Source organism: Sus scrofa, chromosome 8 (assembly GCF_054392235.1).
Source record: "Sus scrofa isolate SSC_HxYL_T2T_F1_AM1 chromosome 8, Sscrofa_HxYL_maternal_Yorkshire_Landrace_v2.0, whole genome shotgun sequence".
NCBI lineage: Eukaryota > Metazoa > Chordata > Mammalia > Artiodactyla > Suidae > Sus > Sus scrofa.
Window position 1 is genome coordinate 30,358,302 of NC_139390.1, and position 16,616 is coordinate 30,374,917.

The window sequence follows — 16,616 nt, forward strand, 5'->3', positions numbered from 1 at the left end:
TTTTCTTCCAGCCCTTTGAGTAATTACACACAAATACACACACATATGTATGTATATAGTTAGATATATATGTGTGTGTGTGTGTGTGTATATATATAAAATATGTAATGATAGATAGATAGACAGACAGACAGACCAAGCAGCCTCCCATAGCCAGTACTGGTAGGACACAAATGAGTGGAATGATATGTTGGTTTGAGTTATGGATGATGAATATTTTTATCTCATCTGGCCATGATTTCACAAAACCAAATATATTTGTATCGAAATTTGTATTTTGGCCTTCCAGTGATCCGTATTCATAGTTCACCTATGATCACATCACACCTCATCTCAAACCTTCTGCTGGCTTTCCATCTCCTTTAGAATAAATCTAAAGTCCTTCCAATAGTCTTGCTCCCCGCCCCCCCACCCCCACCCCCCCCCCCCCGCATGATCTGATGCCACCTCCCCCCTCATCTCCTCCATGCTCCCTCTCACTCACCCGCACAGCCAGCTGGCCTCCTTGGTGTGTGTAGCACAGACGCACTAAACATGCCTCAGGGGCTTTGTTCATACTGTTCCCTTTACCTCACCTTTTCTTCGCTCAGGTACCTTCACGTCTGGTTTCCTAACTTTATTCGCACTTTTGTTCAAATGTCACTTTGTCTGTGAGGTCTCCCCTGATCGGCTCTACCCTTTCACTTTGTTCCTTTTCTTAACACTTATCAATACCTGACACATACTTTGTATCCGTTTCCCAACTGAACTATAGGTCCCTAAGGGCAGAACCCTTATTTCTTATGTTCTGTTACGTGCCTGGCACTTAGTAGAAACTCAATAGCTCTGTTTGAATAAATGACTATGGTTTGGTTCCGTCTTGATGAATCACACCGGTAGACTGTGGTATCAAACCTACAGCAAGATCCTGTGAATTTAAATTAAAGGGAGAAAGGAATCAAAATGTTCTCAAATATACTGTAAATCCAAATTTTTGAAATGTTTTAAATATAGCTGTGTGCGCATCTTGTATACTTTTAAAATACTTTTAAAACTTTCTCTATTCCTCAAAATAATTCCTCTAAAACTTTAAGACCAGGGCCACAGTGCTTTTTTCCCTCCCCCACCTTTCCAGCCCATCTACCAAGAAGAGCTGTGAGGAAGCCAGATGTCTTTATCAAAAATTTTTGCTTAGCTCAACTTGCAGATTAAATGTTCACTGCGTTTATCTTTCAATTAAAAGGTGATTTTTATGTCACTGCTTCTTTCCTGTGTCCTTGTAGGCGTGGCTGTATTGGAAGGCCCTATGTATGCAGTAGGAGGACATGATGGCTGGAGCTACCTGAATACAGTGGAGAGATGGGACCCTCAGGCTCGCCAGTGGAATTTTGTTGCCACCATGTCCACTCCCAGGAGCACAGTAGGTGTGGCTGTACTAAGTGGAAAGTAAGAAAATATTTAAAGTTCTGTTTAAAACACAATAAGCTACATATATCAGGCTATATCACATCCAACTTAAAGGTATATGGAAACAAATCACAGGAGAAATATTTTGAGTAATGTAAACAAACTTTTTAAGTAGTCTCTTTATAATAGCTCTAAATATAAGTAGCTCAACATTAAGTTAGTATTTTATTCTAATGCACAGATATTATAAATTTTTAGTTATTTGGGGTGAATAAATTTTCTATAAATTTTTAATATAGTCAAAATCTAGTGGTTTAATATAGGTTTTAAAAGTATATGGTCTATTTAGGAGTTCCCATTGTAGCTCTGTGGTAATGAACCCAGCTAGTTTCTATGAGGATATGAGTTCGATGTCTGGCCTCACTCAGTGTGTTAAAGATTCGGCATTGCCACGAGCTGCCATGTAGGTGGCAGATGAGGCTAGGATCTGGTGTTGTCATGGCTTTGGTGTAGGCTGGAAGCTGCAGCTCCAATTTGACCCCTAGCCTGGGAACTTCTATATGCTGAGGGTGCGGTCCTTAAAAAAAAAAAAAGAAAAAGTGTGTGGTCTTTTTAAAGGTGTATAGTCACGTTCCGTGTTTCCCTAAATAATTCCTTCCATCTCTTCTACTGATTTGTCCTCACTTCTTTCTTTTCTCAGTAAACTGCTGAAAACTGGAATGGATTTAGAAAGAGGTGCTTTCTTGCTTCTTGTCTGCTCTAAATAGAGTAAATAGGTTTGAATAGAGCCACCAGAGACTAAAGACATAGTCTTTTTCAGGCCTTTCTTCCATAAAATGAAACCCTGTATGGTTATTAAATAAAAGTTGTTCATTACATACCTTTACTCATCTCAAAGGCTCTGTCATCATTTCCAGAAAGATGAAAGAATCAAGGTTAAAATGTAGAGACTTAAAATTATTTGTAGGATTGCTACTGATTATTAAAAGAAAAATGAGAAAATGTTAGTAATATTTTTATATTTTATGACTGGAGGTCTTGTGTCCTTAGGACCTATTTAATTATGGCCGTTTTTTGTTATTTTTTAGTACTATTACAAGTAACCGAGAAATAGAAACCCATATTTTAAACGTATCTGATCGCAATACTCCTCCCCTCATTTGTTTTAGCTTTAAGAAATAACTTCAAAATTCACTGCGTATTTTCCCTAATTCTTTGGTAGAAGAGTCAGCCACCAAATAATGTAAAAAGTGGAGAAAAAAAGAAATTACTATTTTTGGTGAAAAATATTTATTTCTAATAGAGCACAAAAGAATAAGTGCCTTCTTTAAAACTTGATTTCCAAACCAACAGTATCCTGGACTTCTAGACTTCCAGGCATAAAGTATCTTTCCTTCTTTCTTACCTTTTTTGTTTTTGGCTGCACTTGCAGCATGCAGGAATTCCCAGGTGGGGAATCAGAGCCACACCACAGCAGTGATGATGCCAGATCCCTAACTGCTAGGCCAGCAGGGAACTACCTTTTCTTGCTCTTTTTTTTTTTTTTTTTTTTTTTTTTTTTTTTTTGTCTTTTGTCTTTTGTCTGTTGTTGTTGTTGCTATTTCTTGGGCCGCTCCCGCGGCATATGGAGGTTCCCAGGCTAGGGGTTGAATCGGAGCTGTAGCCACCAGCCTATGCCAGAGCCACAGCAACACGGGATCCGAGCCGCATCTGCAACCTACACCACAGCTCACGGCAACGCCGGATCGTTAACCCACTGAGCAAGGGCAGGGATCGAACCCGCAACCTCATGGTTCCTAGTCGGATTCGTTAACCACTGCGCCACGACGGGAACTCCTTTTCTTGCTCTCTTATGAGAAATAAATATTTCAGTCTTTAACCTACCTGAAGTAAAATTTATTGAGTATGATTCTGAGACAACTTAATAATAATATCAGAAGCTTAGGACTGCTTATCCACTAAATAGTAGGATATTGTTTTTTTTCTTTTGTGTGTGTGTGTGTATGTGTATTTTTAGGGTTGCACCTGCATGAGGCATACGGAGGTTCCCAGGCTAGGGGTCAACTCGAAGCTGTAGCCGCTGCCTGCACCACAGCCACAGCAACACCAGATCTGAGCTGCATCTGTGACCTACACCACAGCTCACAGCAACGCCAGATCCTTAACCCAATGAGCAAGGCCAGGGATTGAACCATCCCTCATAGATGCTAATCAGATTCATTTCCAGTGAGCCACAACCACAACTCCGAGCCTTGACGGGAACTCCTTGATTTTGAAAGTAGAGTATATTTACATTGTGTATGTGACTGGTCCACTAGGATCTCTCTGAAACTGGTCACTTTGTCCCTAACCTTAACTCTCTCCCTTTCATTCTTCACTTTAGAGACTCACCTAAGGGTCTACCTGAAACACAAAGGACCACATGACTTTTCCTGCTTAAAACCTGTATTTTGTTTCATATCCTATTATCTTTTAACCCTCACCATCTGGCTTAGAAGGTTTTCCCCCCGCTTTCCTACCTGGCCAACTCAGCATCCTTGAAACTTGCTCAAAAATCACCTCCAGAAAACCTTCTCCAATTCCTACTCTTATCTCTTCGTTCCCCCTACACTCAGTGTCCATTCCATCCTCAGCAATTTTACTTTACACAATTTGTGTATAATTGTACTGCACCATGTCCCACCCTATTATTGTAGTTATTGACTGGGTCTCCATCTCCTATAGCAGATCAGGATCTTGCATGACCTACCTGGTCTGAGGTTTTGTTCCTTACACCTAGCACAATACCAAGCACATAAATCTGAAGCATGTAACCTTATTGAGGAATATCTAGGTATCAATTAGATGCAGTGGGACTTTACTCACCCCAAGGAATGGATGTTTTAATCCATCAACCAGTGTATTTGTAAACTTGCTCTAAAATAAACTAGTAATGTTTAAAAATATTTGCTGGTTTCCATTTTTGGTTACATATACAGCATCTGGAAAAAATAGAAATTGTTATTTTTTAAAATATGCAGTTGATGGAAAAAATTAATTATGTATCATCTCTCTACTAGTCCTTTGTGATTTGGAACAAGTCATTTCTCTATAAAATGAAAAGCCTAGATTAACTGCACTTTTAGTTATTTTAAATTATTTTACAATGCTTCCTGATGCATATTTTGCTATTTAAGGTATGGTCATCTTATTATTTAAGAATCATTTTGAGTGGCATAGGTACTTTAAATTATGAATTAAAATTATGAAATCTGTCTTTTAAGTATGTGTATGTACCAAATATAAATACTGAGAATTTTTTTTTTTTTTTTTTTTTTTTTTTTTTTTTTTTTTTTGCTTTTTAGGGCTGCACCCAAGGCATATGGAGGTTCCCAGGCTAGGAGTCTGATTGGACCTACAGCTGCCAGCCTACGCCACAGCCACAGCAATGAAGGATCTGAGCCGAGTCTGTGACCTACACCACAGCTCACAGCAATGCCAGATCCTTAACCCACTGAGTGAGGCCAGGGATCGAACCCACAACCTCATAGTTACCAGTCAGATTGTTTCCGCTGCACCACAATGGGGACTCCTAAATACTTAGAATTTTAATGGGCAGAAATTTGGTATAGTTCAAATATTATTTCTTGAGAATGAAAAAAATAGCTAAACATTAACTAAGGCATCCATAAATTCAAAATGTGTGAGCTTTTATACAAGCAGTGAACTGAATTTATTATTCTTTTTAAAAAATCTTTTAGAAAAAAATAGCTACAGAGAGCTTCTCAAGTGAATAGTAAATATAAGATGTTTTGTGCTTAATAAACAATACTCAAATATTCAAATATTTTAAATACTTTACATATATTTTATGTTCAGGGTGAGAAGACTTTTAAATTAGTGCCCTGTATCAATTGATAATGAATTTAAATTGGTTTACTAGGCGACGTTTAGGACTTTAATATAAATATGGTATGTTAACGTCCTAAACATTGCCTAGTGGATCAGTATATTTCAATCTTATTTTATTCCCATATTTCACTCTTACAATTACATCCCAAATGACTGTTGATTATTGACTGTACAACTGTTCAAAAATACAACCATTGTCCTTGTTCTGCTTCTTACTGGGTGACCATCTGAAAGACACTTAATCTCCATGAGCCCCAGTTTCTTCCCCTGAAACACGGATGCAGATGGTTTGCCAGAACATCATTCTAAAGACTAAATCAATACATGTCAAGTTGCCTCACCTGTGGTAGATGCTCAGAAGAATGTTAGTTTCTTTCATTTATCACCAAATCCTATCTTAGCTATTCAAGAAATATCATGATGTATACTTTTTTCTTTTTTAATTACATAATGAATTTTATTACATTTATAGTCGTACAACGATCATCACAACCCAATTTTACATTTCCATCCCAAACCCCAAGCCCATCCTCCCACCCCCCAACCTATCTCATTTGGAAACCAGAAGTTTTTCAAAGTCTGTGAGTCAGTATCTGTCCTGCAGAGAAGTTCATTGTGTCCTTTTTTAAGATTCCACATGTCAGTGATAGCATTTTATGTGGGTGTCTCATTGGCTGACTGACTTCACTTAGCATGATAATTTCTAAGTCCATCCATGTTGCAGCAAATGCTGTTATTTCTTTCCGTTAAATGGCTGAGTAATATTCCATTGTGTATATGTACCACATCTTCTTTATCCACTCCTCTGTCGATAGACCTTTAGGTTGTTTCTGTGTCTTGGCTATTGTATATAATACCACAGTGAACACTGGGGAACAGGAATATTTTCAAGTCATGGTTTTCTCTGGATAGATGCCTAGGAGTGGGATTGCTGGATCAAACGATAATTCTTTTTCTTTTTTATTTCTTTATATATGCATTTTTTCTATTTTTAGCTTTCTGAGGAATCTCCCTCCTGTTTTCCACAGTGGTTGCACCAATTTACATTCCCACCAACAGTGTAATAGGGTTACCTTTTCTCCACACCCTCTCCAGCATTTATTGTTTTGATGACAGCCATTCTGATTGGTGTAAGGTCGTACCTCATAGTGGTTTTGATTTGTATTTCTCTAATAATTAGTGATGTTGAACATCTTTTCATGTGTTTTCTGGCCACCTGTATGTCTTCTTTGGAAAATTGTCTGTTTAGATCTTCTGCCCATTTTTTGCTGGGGTAAATGTCATGGTATATTTATACACTTCATTTTATCTATTCCAAGACACACTTTAGGAGTTCCCTGGTAGCCTGGCAGGTTAAGGATCCAGTGTTGTCACTGCTGTGGCCTTGGTCACTGCTGTGACACGGGTTCCATCCCTTTTGCCATGGGTGCAGCCCAAAAAATTTTTTAAAATAAAATAAGACACACTTAAACATCTCTTACATGGCCATGCATTTCACAATTAATAATAACTTATCTAGCAGATGGCAGCTGTGAAAAAATTATCATTGCTTTCATATGAGTTTATGCTTTCTTTTTTATATGTGCACAGAATGATATATGATACATAACATATATATGTGTATGATACATATATATGATGTATACATAGTGTTTCTTGTAATTGATGTATCTCAAATTCAATGAAATACCATCAGAATAACCTCTGCCTTATGCATAATAACACTGTCTTTTATTTATCATTCTGCTTGTTCTTTTTACAGACTTTATGCAGTCGGTGGTCGTGATGGAAGTTCTTGTCTCAAGTCAGTAGAATGTTTTGATCCTCATACTAATAAATGGACACTCTGTGCACAAATGTCTAAAAGGAGAGGCGGCGTAGGAGTCACCACGTGGAATGGATTGCTCTATGCCATCGGAGGGCATGATGCGCCCGCGTCCAACTTGACCTCCAGACTCTCAGACTGCGTGGAGAGGTAATTTCCTGTGAATGACAACTAGGAGCAAGAGAACAAACCTAAGCTTCTGATAACTTCTGCATGAATTTGATAGCATCCTCTTTATTTGGCATCCATCACGTGCAAGGTGATTCCCGAGGAGCTCCGTAAACACTGCGTTGTCTGCTCAGGCCATCTCTTCCTCTGTCTCCAACAGCCTACCCAGATTTGCCTCTCAGACTTCACCTTAGAATTGATTAGGGGAGTTCCCGTCGTGGCTCAGTGGTTAAGGAATCCGACTAGGAACCATGAGGTTGCAGGTTCGATCCCTGGCCTCGCTCAGTGGGTTAAAGATCCGGCGTTGCCGTGAGCTGTGGTGTAAGTTGCAGATGCAGCTCGGATCCCGCGTTGCTGTGGCTGTGGTGTAGGCTGGTGGCTACAGCTCCGATTGGACCCCTAGCCAGGGAACTTCCATATGCCTCAGAAGCGGCCCAAGAAAATGGCAAAAAGACAAAAAAAAAAAAAGAAAGAAAAAAGAATTGATTACATAATTTATTAATCATGTCACATGACAAACATTTATCGTGTACCTGTTTTGTACTAGGCAGGGAACCTAATAAGAAAAGGAGTTTGAGAATGAATTAGGGGATGTGAAATAGGAAATGAAAAGGAAGTGAAAAGAAGTGGGACATTTCTGACATATTTTGATATAAAATGAAGTAACATGAAATAATAAAAGAAAATAAAGGGCTAGGAGTTCCCATGGTGGCGCATCGGAAATGAATCCAACTAGCATCCATGAGGATGCAGGTTCAATCCCTTGCCTCCCTCAGTGGGTTCAGGATGCCGCATTGCTATGGCTGTGTTGTAGGTGGCAACTGTAGCTCCCCTTTGACCCCTAGCCTGCAAACTTCCATATGCCATGTGTGCGGCCCTAAAAAACAAAACAAAAAGAAAAGAAAAGAAAAATAAAGGTCTAGTAAGGCTTCAAAGTTTAAACAAGTCATCCTTGTTTGACACTCAAATATGGGACCAGGTAAAGAGCCTGACATCAGTGAAAGCTCTGGACAGGCTCCCATCCCCTTTGTTCAGTGGAATGGAGAGAAATGAAGGGATTTAGAAGTAAAGTCAACAGGAGTGTGTATGAACGCTCCAAGCAGAAAGCCATGTTTCATTCTGAAACCTGGAAGGTGGCCACTCTCGCTGGAGAACAAAGAGTGATGGAGAGAGTGGCAGGAAAGGAGGAGTTGGGGGCAAGGGGGAGGTCGGGGCAGATCCTGTAGTGTCTTGAGCTCTTAGTAAGGATTTTGGATTTTGAAGAGCAATGGGAGTTTAATTGAATATATGTATGTATTACTTAATAAATTATAAACGACTAGAAGAAGGATGAAAAATAAAATGAAGTTCTGTTGCTCACAAGTGCTTTCTGTGAAATAATAAGCATATTTAGTTGGTGTTCTTGAGAAAGCAGGATAGTTACACCTACATTTCCCTCGTATCGGGGAGAAAATAATTTAGACTATGCTTGTTACATGGTATAATCCAGGAAAGGAATATGAAAGTCTTTATACACTTTGCCCCATAAATGAAGGCCTGCTATAGGACTGAATTCAGTGAAAAAAATGTTCATTGATACACGAAGTATTAGAAGCAATATAGGTCATCTTACTATGATATATCTGCTCTTAGATAATTTGGGGCAGTTCTGGTTAACATAGTTCATGATAGGAACAGGAAGCTCCAAAAATGGACAGTTAACAATGATTGAGGCTGTAAGTCATCTCACATAGAGCCTTGTGTGTTGATTTCCTCAAATTTTCAGTAGGCAATAGCCCGGGAACTTCCACATGTGTGGCTAAAAAACAAATAAATACGTAACACTTTAAAGTAATTTTAAACATTTATATTGGGGAGTTCCCTTGTGACACAGTCAGTTAAGGATCCGGAGTTGTCACTGCAGTGGCCCAGGTCCCTGCTGTGGTGTGGGTTCAATCCCTAGCCTAGGAACTTCCACATGCCACAGCATGGCCAAAAAAGAAAAGGTAAAAAATGACCTTTAAAAAAATTTACATTAGCTCTTTTGCCTAGTTTAAGTGTTATGCATCTGCAGAATAACTCTTACCATATGTAAGTTAAAAGTTTTCAGGAAAATATTGTTATTTTTCTCTAAAATATCTTCAAATGTACTTTTACAGTAGATAATAACACATAAGATAGGATTAAAGGATGAAATTACTTTTAGGTAAAATATTGCGAGAATAAGGTCACCTCCAGTTCTAAAATTTTTTTTTCAGGTATGATCCCAAAACAGATATGTGGACAGCAGTGGCATCTATGAGCATCAGCAGAGATGCTGTGGGGGTCTGTTTACTTGGTGATAAATTATATGCAGTTGGAGGATATGATGGACAGACTTATCTTAATACAGTGGAGGCCTATGATCCCCAGACAAATGAGTGGACCCAGGTATGGCATTTCTTTTTTCATTATTACACCCACTTTGTTTTTGTTGAAACGATTCTTTCGGTAAAAGAGATCCTTTCAATTATGTCCAATATCAGAATTTATAGTGTAAGCATAAGAAAGTCATCTCTTAATTAAATATAAGAAAACAAGTGAATAAGCTAGATAAACAACAAGGTCTTACTACAGAGCACAGGGAATGATATTCAATAATAAATCATAATGGAAAAGAATATGAAGAATTTTATATATATATATATATTTGAATCACTATACATCAGAAACTAACACAATATTGTAAATCAGCTATACTTCCATTTAAAAAATGAGGGAATGATTAAATTTAACTCCAAAATTACCTTTGAAGTGTAAGTTAATACTCAGAGAATTTTTTATTAGTTGGTTGTTTTTATTAGTAGTAGTATTAAATTTATCTGCCATCACTTGCTTGCTGAGATTTGATGAGATATTCTGGCCTTACTAGAGGTGATAGGACCACAAGAGGGCTGTAATAAAGGGAAGGGAGATTGTGGAAAACAAGAAACAAAGATAGTAGAAAAAATTGAACCAGGAGTTCCCTGGTGGTCTAGTGGTTAGGTCGCACTGCTTCCACCACTGCAGGAACTGAGATCCCACATCAAGCTGCTTGCTGCACACCATGGCCAAATAAAAGAAGAGACAAAAATTGAACCACTTATCTAAACATGAGCAATAATTTTTAAATACTCAAGCCACTGATGTTTGGGAACAGATCAAATGTCTGGTTATACCCTAATAAAGACGGCAGTCCTAAGTTATATTAACAAGTAAGAAACTTGACCTGGAAGCTTACTAACAGAAAAAAAACTCCGTCTTTGTCTGTTTCTGGGAGGGGCCTGGTACTTTTGAGATCTTTGTTTCCATCATCATCCAGGACAGAATCAGAAATTCGTGCCTTTGGCACAAAATTTTATGTTCAGTTCAATATCTGGTACATAAAAGGCACTCAAGGAGTTGCTTTTGTGGCTCAGTGGGTTAAGGACCCAATATGGTCTCTGAGGATGTGGGCTTGACCCCTGGCCTTGCTCAGTGGGTTAAGGATCTGGCATTGCCACAGCTGTGGCACAGGTCACAGCTGCAGCTCAGATTCGGTCCCTGGCTTTGGAACTTCCACATGCTATGGGTGTCACCATAAAAAAAAAAAAAAAAAAAAAAAAAATGAAAGAAAGAAAGAAGAGAGGATTCAACAATGTAAGGAAGAATGATGAAGATTTGCCATTCATGAAGTTGTCAGGACCTTTGAGAATGTGATAGAAGCAGAAGCCACCATACAGTATAAAAAATAAAGACAAGAGGAGTTCCCATTGTGGCACAGTGGTTAACAAATCTGACTGGGAACCATGAGGTTGCAGGTTCAATCCCTGGCCTCACTCAGTGGGTCAAGGATCCGGAATTGCCATGAGCTGCGGTGTAGGTCGCAGACGCAGCTTGGATCCTGCGTTGCTGTGGCTGTGGCATAGGACGGCAGTTACAGCTCCGATTAGACCCCTAGCCTGGGAACCTCCATATGCCTTGGGTGTGGCCCAAGAAAAGACAAAAAGACAAAAAAAAAAAGAAGAAAAGGAAATGTAGAAGCCATTCCCTGTTGGCTCAGCAGGTTAAGGATCCAGTGTTGTCACTGCTGCAACTCAGGTTGATTCTCCGGCATGGGTTCAGTCCCTGGCCTGGGAGCTTCCACATGTCATGGGCGAGTCCAAGGCCAAATAAAATGATGATGAAATAAAGTTAGTTAACACTTACTGAGTACATCTTCTGTACCTGGCTCTGTTCTAAGCACTGCATTAAAGGACTTAGGAAATCTTCCCAGCAATCCTCTAAGGTAAGTACTGTTCTTTCCCCATTATATTGGATGAGAAGCCTGAGACAGGGAGGTTAGATAGCTGACCCAAGGTCACATGGCAATAAATAGTGGAGTTGGAACTTGACCCTAGGGTCTTTTTCATAATAGAGATGAAGATAAGAGAGTTGAAAGTGATTCCAGATGCTAGAAGGAGAAAGCAACATTGAAGGGCAAGAAGCAAAATTGGAAGCAAAGACAGGTCCTCCCCAGAGTGGAGGAAAGATCCTTTTCCTCCGAGACTGGAGGAAAAGATGAGACTATGAGTGTAGGAAGATACAGAGGCTTTTTAAATGAAGATAAGGATAGAAAAAGAGACTTCGGTTGTATGACCTTGATCTTGTTTCTTAAGTAAGTGAGATCACTTGGTGAAGGGGAGTAGGCACAATTTGAGGGCTTGAGTTAGAGCTACAGGATTTCATTAGAAATTCTGTGATTATCTACCATCATGGCAGTAGTTGAGAATGATAACCAAGGAACCCAAAAAGAGAAGTCTCTTTTTATGAGATGTATTTTATTTAAGCCCTTGGGCCAATTATAAGGAAATCTATTGGCCAGTATTTCAGACTTGCTATTACAGATAATTAATACTTTTGCTGAATTATTCTGTATCAGAATTAATAATCTGTGACCACATAGCTCTTTGGTTTACATGCCATCTCTCATTACTATTTTTTTAATGTTTTATTGAAGTATATTTGAGGTATAATATTATAAGTTACAGGTATACAATATAGTGATTCACAATTGTAAAGTTTATGTATGCCATTTATAGTTATTATGAAACATTGGCTATATTCCCTGTTTTGTACAACATATCCTTGTGGAGTTCCCGTCGTGGCGCAGTGGTTAACGAATCCGACTAGGAACCATGAGGTTGCGGGTTCAGTCCCTGCCCTTGCTCAGTGGGTTAACGATCCGGCGTAGCCGTGAGCTGTGGTGTAGGTCTCAGACATGGCTCGGATCCCACGTTGCTGTGGCTCTGGCGTAGGCCGGTGGCTACAGTTCCGATTGGACCCCTAGCCTGGGAACCTCCATATGCCACAGGAGTGGCCCAAGAAATAGCAAAAAGACAAAAAAAAAAAAAAAAACATATCCTTGTGACTTATTTTATTCATAATAGTTGGTAACTCCTAATCCAACTATTCGGATTAGGATAATAAATACCATCCATTCTACTCTTGGGTGGGTCGTGTTTATTATGCATTCACTCTGCTAAAAAAGTGGTTGAATGGGCTTAGACGCTTCAGCCATGCAGAGAAGGTCATCAGTAAATGTGAAGTTAGTGCTTCCTTCAGAGGAAGGAGACCCCGGGCACGCGGTGTATCTCGTGTACTCTCTCTGAGAGGACACTTCTCTTGCACAGCCTCTCTGGATAATACCTGTGCATTTTCTCCATATTAGTCCCAAAGTAACTTTAAGCATTTCCTCTCATCCATGTTGTCCATCATTTTGGCCTTTGTGTTTCATTTAGTATAATCCCTGAGCTATGTTTAAAAATAATCCTTGGAGTTCCCTTCATGGCTCAGTGGTTAACGAATCCGACTAGGAACCATGAGGTTGCGGGTTCGGTCCCTGGCCCTGCTCAGTGGGTTAAGGATCCGGCATTGCCGTGAGCTGTGGTGTGGGTTGCAGACACGGCTCGGATCCCGTGTTGCTGTGGCTCTGGCGTAGGCTGGTGACTATAGCTCCTATTCAACCCCTAGCCTGGGAACCTCCATATGCCGAAGGAGCAGCCCTAGAAAAGGCAAAAAAAAAAAAAAATCCTTAAAGAGGAGTAAATACTGCACAATCATATCCCCAAAACAGTTTAGTCTATGAGGCTTTAGCATCAGGAGGGGGTTCTTGTTTAGGAACAGGCGAGCAATAGGCCAGGGCAGCAGGGTTCTGGCAGCAGCTCTTTGCCAACAGGTACAGACTATTTCAACATTTCACCAAGTGGTTTGGTATTATCAATGTTTTTACCTATAAACCCAATACTTTTTTTTTTTTTTTTTTTTTAGGTTGCTCCACTGTGTCTAGGAAGAGCTGGGGCTTGCGTGGTGACTGTAAAATTATAACTCAGTGCTTTGTTTTCTAAATGAAGATATCCTCTTCCTTTATGAAATTAGTATAATTATTCTACTATCCGTGGATACATATTTAGGAGATGTGCACCGCCACATTCCTGGGCACAAAGTGCCTCATCTCTAAGTGAAGACTTTAAAACAAGGGAGGAAAGAGCAGATGAACCAGGATGAAATACTTTCATTTCTAAGTAAGTTAAAACTGCAGGAGTTCCTGCTGTGGCATGATGGGTTAAGGATCTGGCATTGCGACAACTGTGGCTTGGATGGGATCTGTGGCCCAGGAACCTTCAAATGCTCTGGATGAGGGAAAAAAAAAAAACTGCAGCTGATGGATTATGAACATATGCTCCTGATATAAACTGTGTGGACAAATGCAGCACTCCTAATCACAACCCAGTGTTAACTGGGAATTTCATTTCTTAATCATCAAGCGCATTGTACTCATGTTATTCAGATTTCTTTTATTACAGTGCAGATATACTAGATAAAACTTCTAACATTTTGTTTTGTAACTTTATCGTATGTGACTCGCAGTCATTTTCATCCATTTGTTTAACCACAACCACTATTTTAATGACACACTAAAGACTATGCATTAGGTTTTTTTCAGAAATAGCTGTATTAAATTGGTTTTGGTTATGGATTTTATTTCTCACATTGGCTTAGTCCAGTGAATAAAGAAAACCGTTAAAGAGTGAAAATAATGACCAAATAAAAACTTGATATGATCTTTGGGATCTATTCAAATATTCATTCCATCTAGATTTACCAAGAACGCCATGTTATGATATTCTTAGGTTGGAATTGAACCATGGTGTTTTGCATTAAATTTAAGATATGCAAACTTATATGGGGAAAATAAATGTTATATAACCTCTAATATTCTTTTACCTAAGTAGTATTTAATTATATGTTTGTTTTTATATTACTAAAAAGTCTTGATTTTTGTCTTTTGATATTGACAGAACTGTTTGAATATTATATTTCTCAAGTCTGTATTTGCTTCCTCTGCCTCATTTCTTATCTTTGCCATTGTGAGTAATACTTTGTGTTTCTTTGTAATCAAACAGTTTGGGGGGGGAATGGGCTTACAGAATGTTTAAAAAATAAGTTTAAAGTGTTTATTACCCAAAGTTTTGTACATTTGTAAACTCTAATTACACATGTGAATGTTAATACTCTCAGTGAATTATTTATTGTTTGCAAAAATGCACTGGGCAGTAACATTTTATGATGAATCCTCTAAGATATAGGTCATTGATTTATATCTTAATATAAAATAAGTATAAACTAAATCCCATCTTTTAAAATACTATATTGTGATTAATGTGTTTTTACATTTTATAACAGGGTAGACTTTGTTTTAGTTGCTTCCTTTAAAAATTAAAAACAAGGAGTTCCGGAGTTCCCGTCGTGGCGCAGTGGTTAACGAATCCGACTAGGAACCATGAGGTTGCGAGTTCGGTCCCTGCCCTTGCTCAGTGGGTTAACGAGCCGGCGTTGCCGTGAGCTGTGGTGTAGGTTGCAGACGAGGCTCAGATCCCACGTTGCTGTGGCTCTGGTGTAGGCCGGTGGCTACAGCTCCGATTCAACCCCTAGCCTGGGAACCTCCATATGCCGCGGGAGCGGCCCAAGAAATAGCAACAACAACAACAACAACAAAGATAAAAGACAAAAAAAAAAAAAAACAAGGAGTTCCCACCGTGGCACAGCAGAGACGAATCCGACTAGGAACCATGAGGTTGCGGGTTTGATCCCTGGCCTCACTCAGTGGGTTAAGGATCCGGCGTTGCCGTGAGCTGTGGTGTAGGCTAGTGGCTACAGCTCCGATTAGACCCCCAGCCTGGAAACCTCCATATGCTACAGGTGCGGCCCTAAAAAGACAAAAGACAGAAAAAATTAAAAACAAATTTGGAGTTGCTGGTGGCTCAGCAGATTAAGGACCTTGCGTTGTTGTCACTGCTGTGGCTCGAGTCACTGCTGTGGTGCAGCTTCAGTCCCTGGCCTGGGAACTATGGGCATGGCCCAAAAAAAAAAAAATTATTTTGAACTGATTTTGAATGCTCATGAAGTGTTTCTGCTTTTGAAACCAAGAAACTTAGTACTTCTATTCCCTAAATAAATACCCTGCTAAGAAAATAACAATGACAGTGACAAATACATCAATATTTTATCTATTCGTCATAGTGTGGATATGGATTCAGTTATTTTCCTGACAAGGAGGGATCAGCTGTAGAGTGTATTTCTGTATTTAGGATAAAGGAGCGAAGAAGAGGAAAAGCTGTAAGAAACAAAAGAAAAATTTCCAAAGCAGAAACGTGTGAGTACACATCCCTTCTTGTAGGCTTAGCCCTGTGACTTGAAAGGAAGGTACTTCTACTTATGATCATTCCTTTGAACACTCATCAGCCACGCTCTGTGCCCACAGTGGAGCCAAATTCGTCTTAGGTAAGGAAACTGGCTCTCTTGTCTGAGGAGCTTCCTTTCTTCTATGGGAGTCGTTAGAACAGTCGCTTTCATTTTCTCCACCGCTAGAGGGCCTCTCTGATGCAGTTTTGCAGTCAGTAGGCTCTGCTCTCCTGGATACTCGTGAAGAAAATCATTTCTCTTCTAGTGACGGCATTTGCCAGAACATTTATTCCTCTCCTAATGTTGGATCTTGTAAATCTAGAGGAAAGTGTGGCTCTTCCTTGTATGCAGCCTCCAGTGTTGTTCCCTTGACTTTTACTGTTAGCTTGTCCATTGAGATGTCTAGCTGCTCTTTATTTTAACCTCAGTCAACAACCGCTTATGAAAAATCATACTTGCTAATAATTATGGAATGCTTATTATGAACCATGTTTTTTTGCATGTGTTAGTGCACTTAATCGTCACAACAGCCTTATGAGGTAAGTGATATTATTATTCCTCTTTTTTTTTTTTTTTTGGACATGCCCATGGCATGCAGAAGTTCCCAGGCCAGGGATCAAACCCACATCACAGCAATAACCCAAGG

At 39.3% G+C, this 16,616-nt stretch overlaps 1 protein-coding gene across 17 annotated transcripts in view; it reads left to right on the top strand.

Annotated features, from left to right (window-relative positions):
- The window catches only part of KLHL5 (kelch like family member 5), a 79,232-nt gene extending 64,301 nt beyond the window's left edge, over positions 1-14,931 (top strand). For all 17 annotated transcript variants that reach the window (XM_084971739.1, XM_084971752.1, XM_084971754.1 and 14 more), the window contains 4 exons: positions 1,263-1,425; positions 7,040-7,252; positions 9,508-9,679; positions 13,556-14,931. In XM_084971739.1, the coding sequence (XP_084827865.1) occupies positions 1,263-1,425; positions 7,040-7,252; positions 9,508-9,679; positions 13,556-13,612 (605 nt within the window). In that variant the 3' untranslated portion in view covers positions 13,613-14,931. The remainder of the gene's footprint in view (positions 1-1,262; positions 1,426-7,039; positions 7,253-9,507; positions 9,680-13,555) is intronic.
- The last annotated feature ends 1,685 nt before the right edge of the window (positions 14,932-16,616 follow it).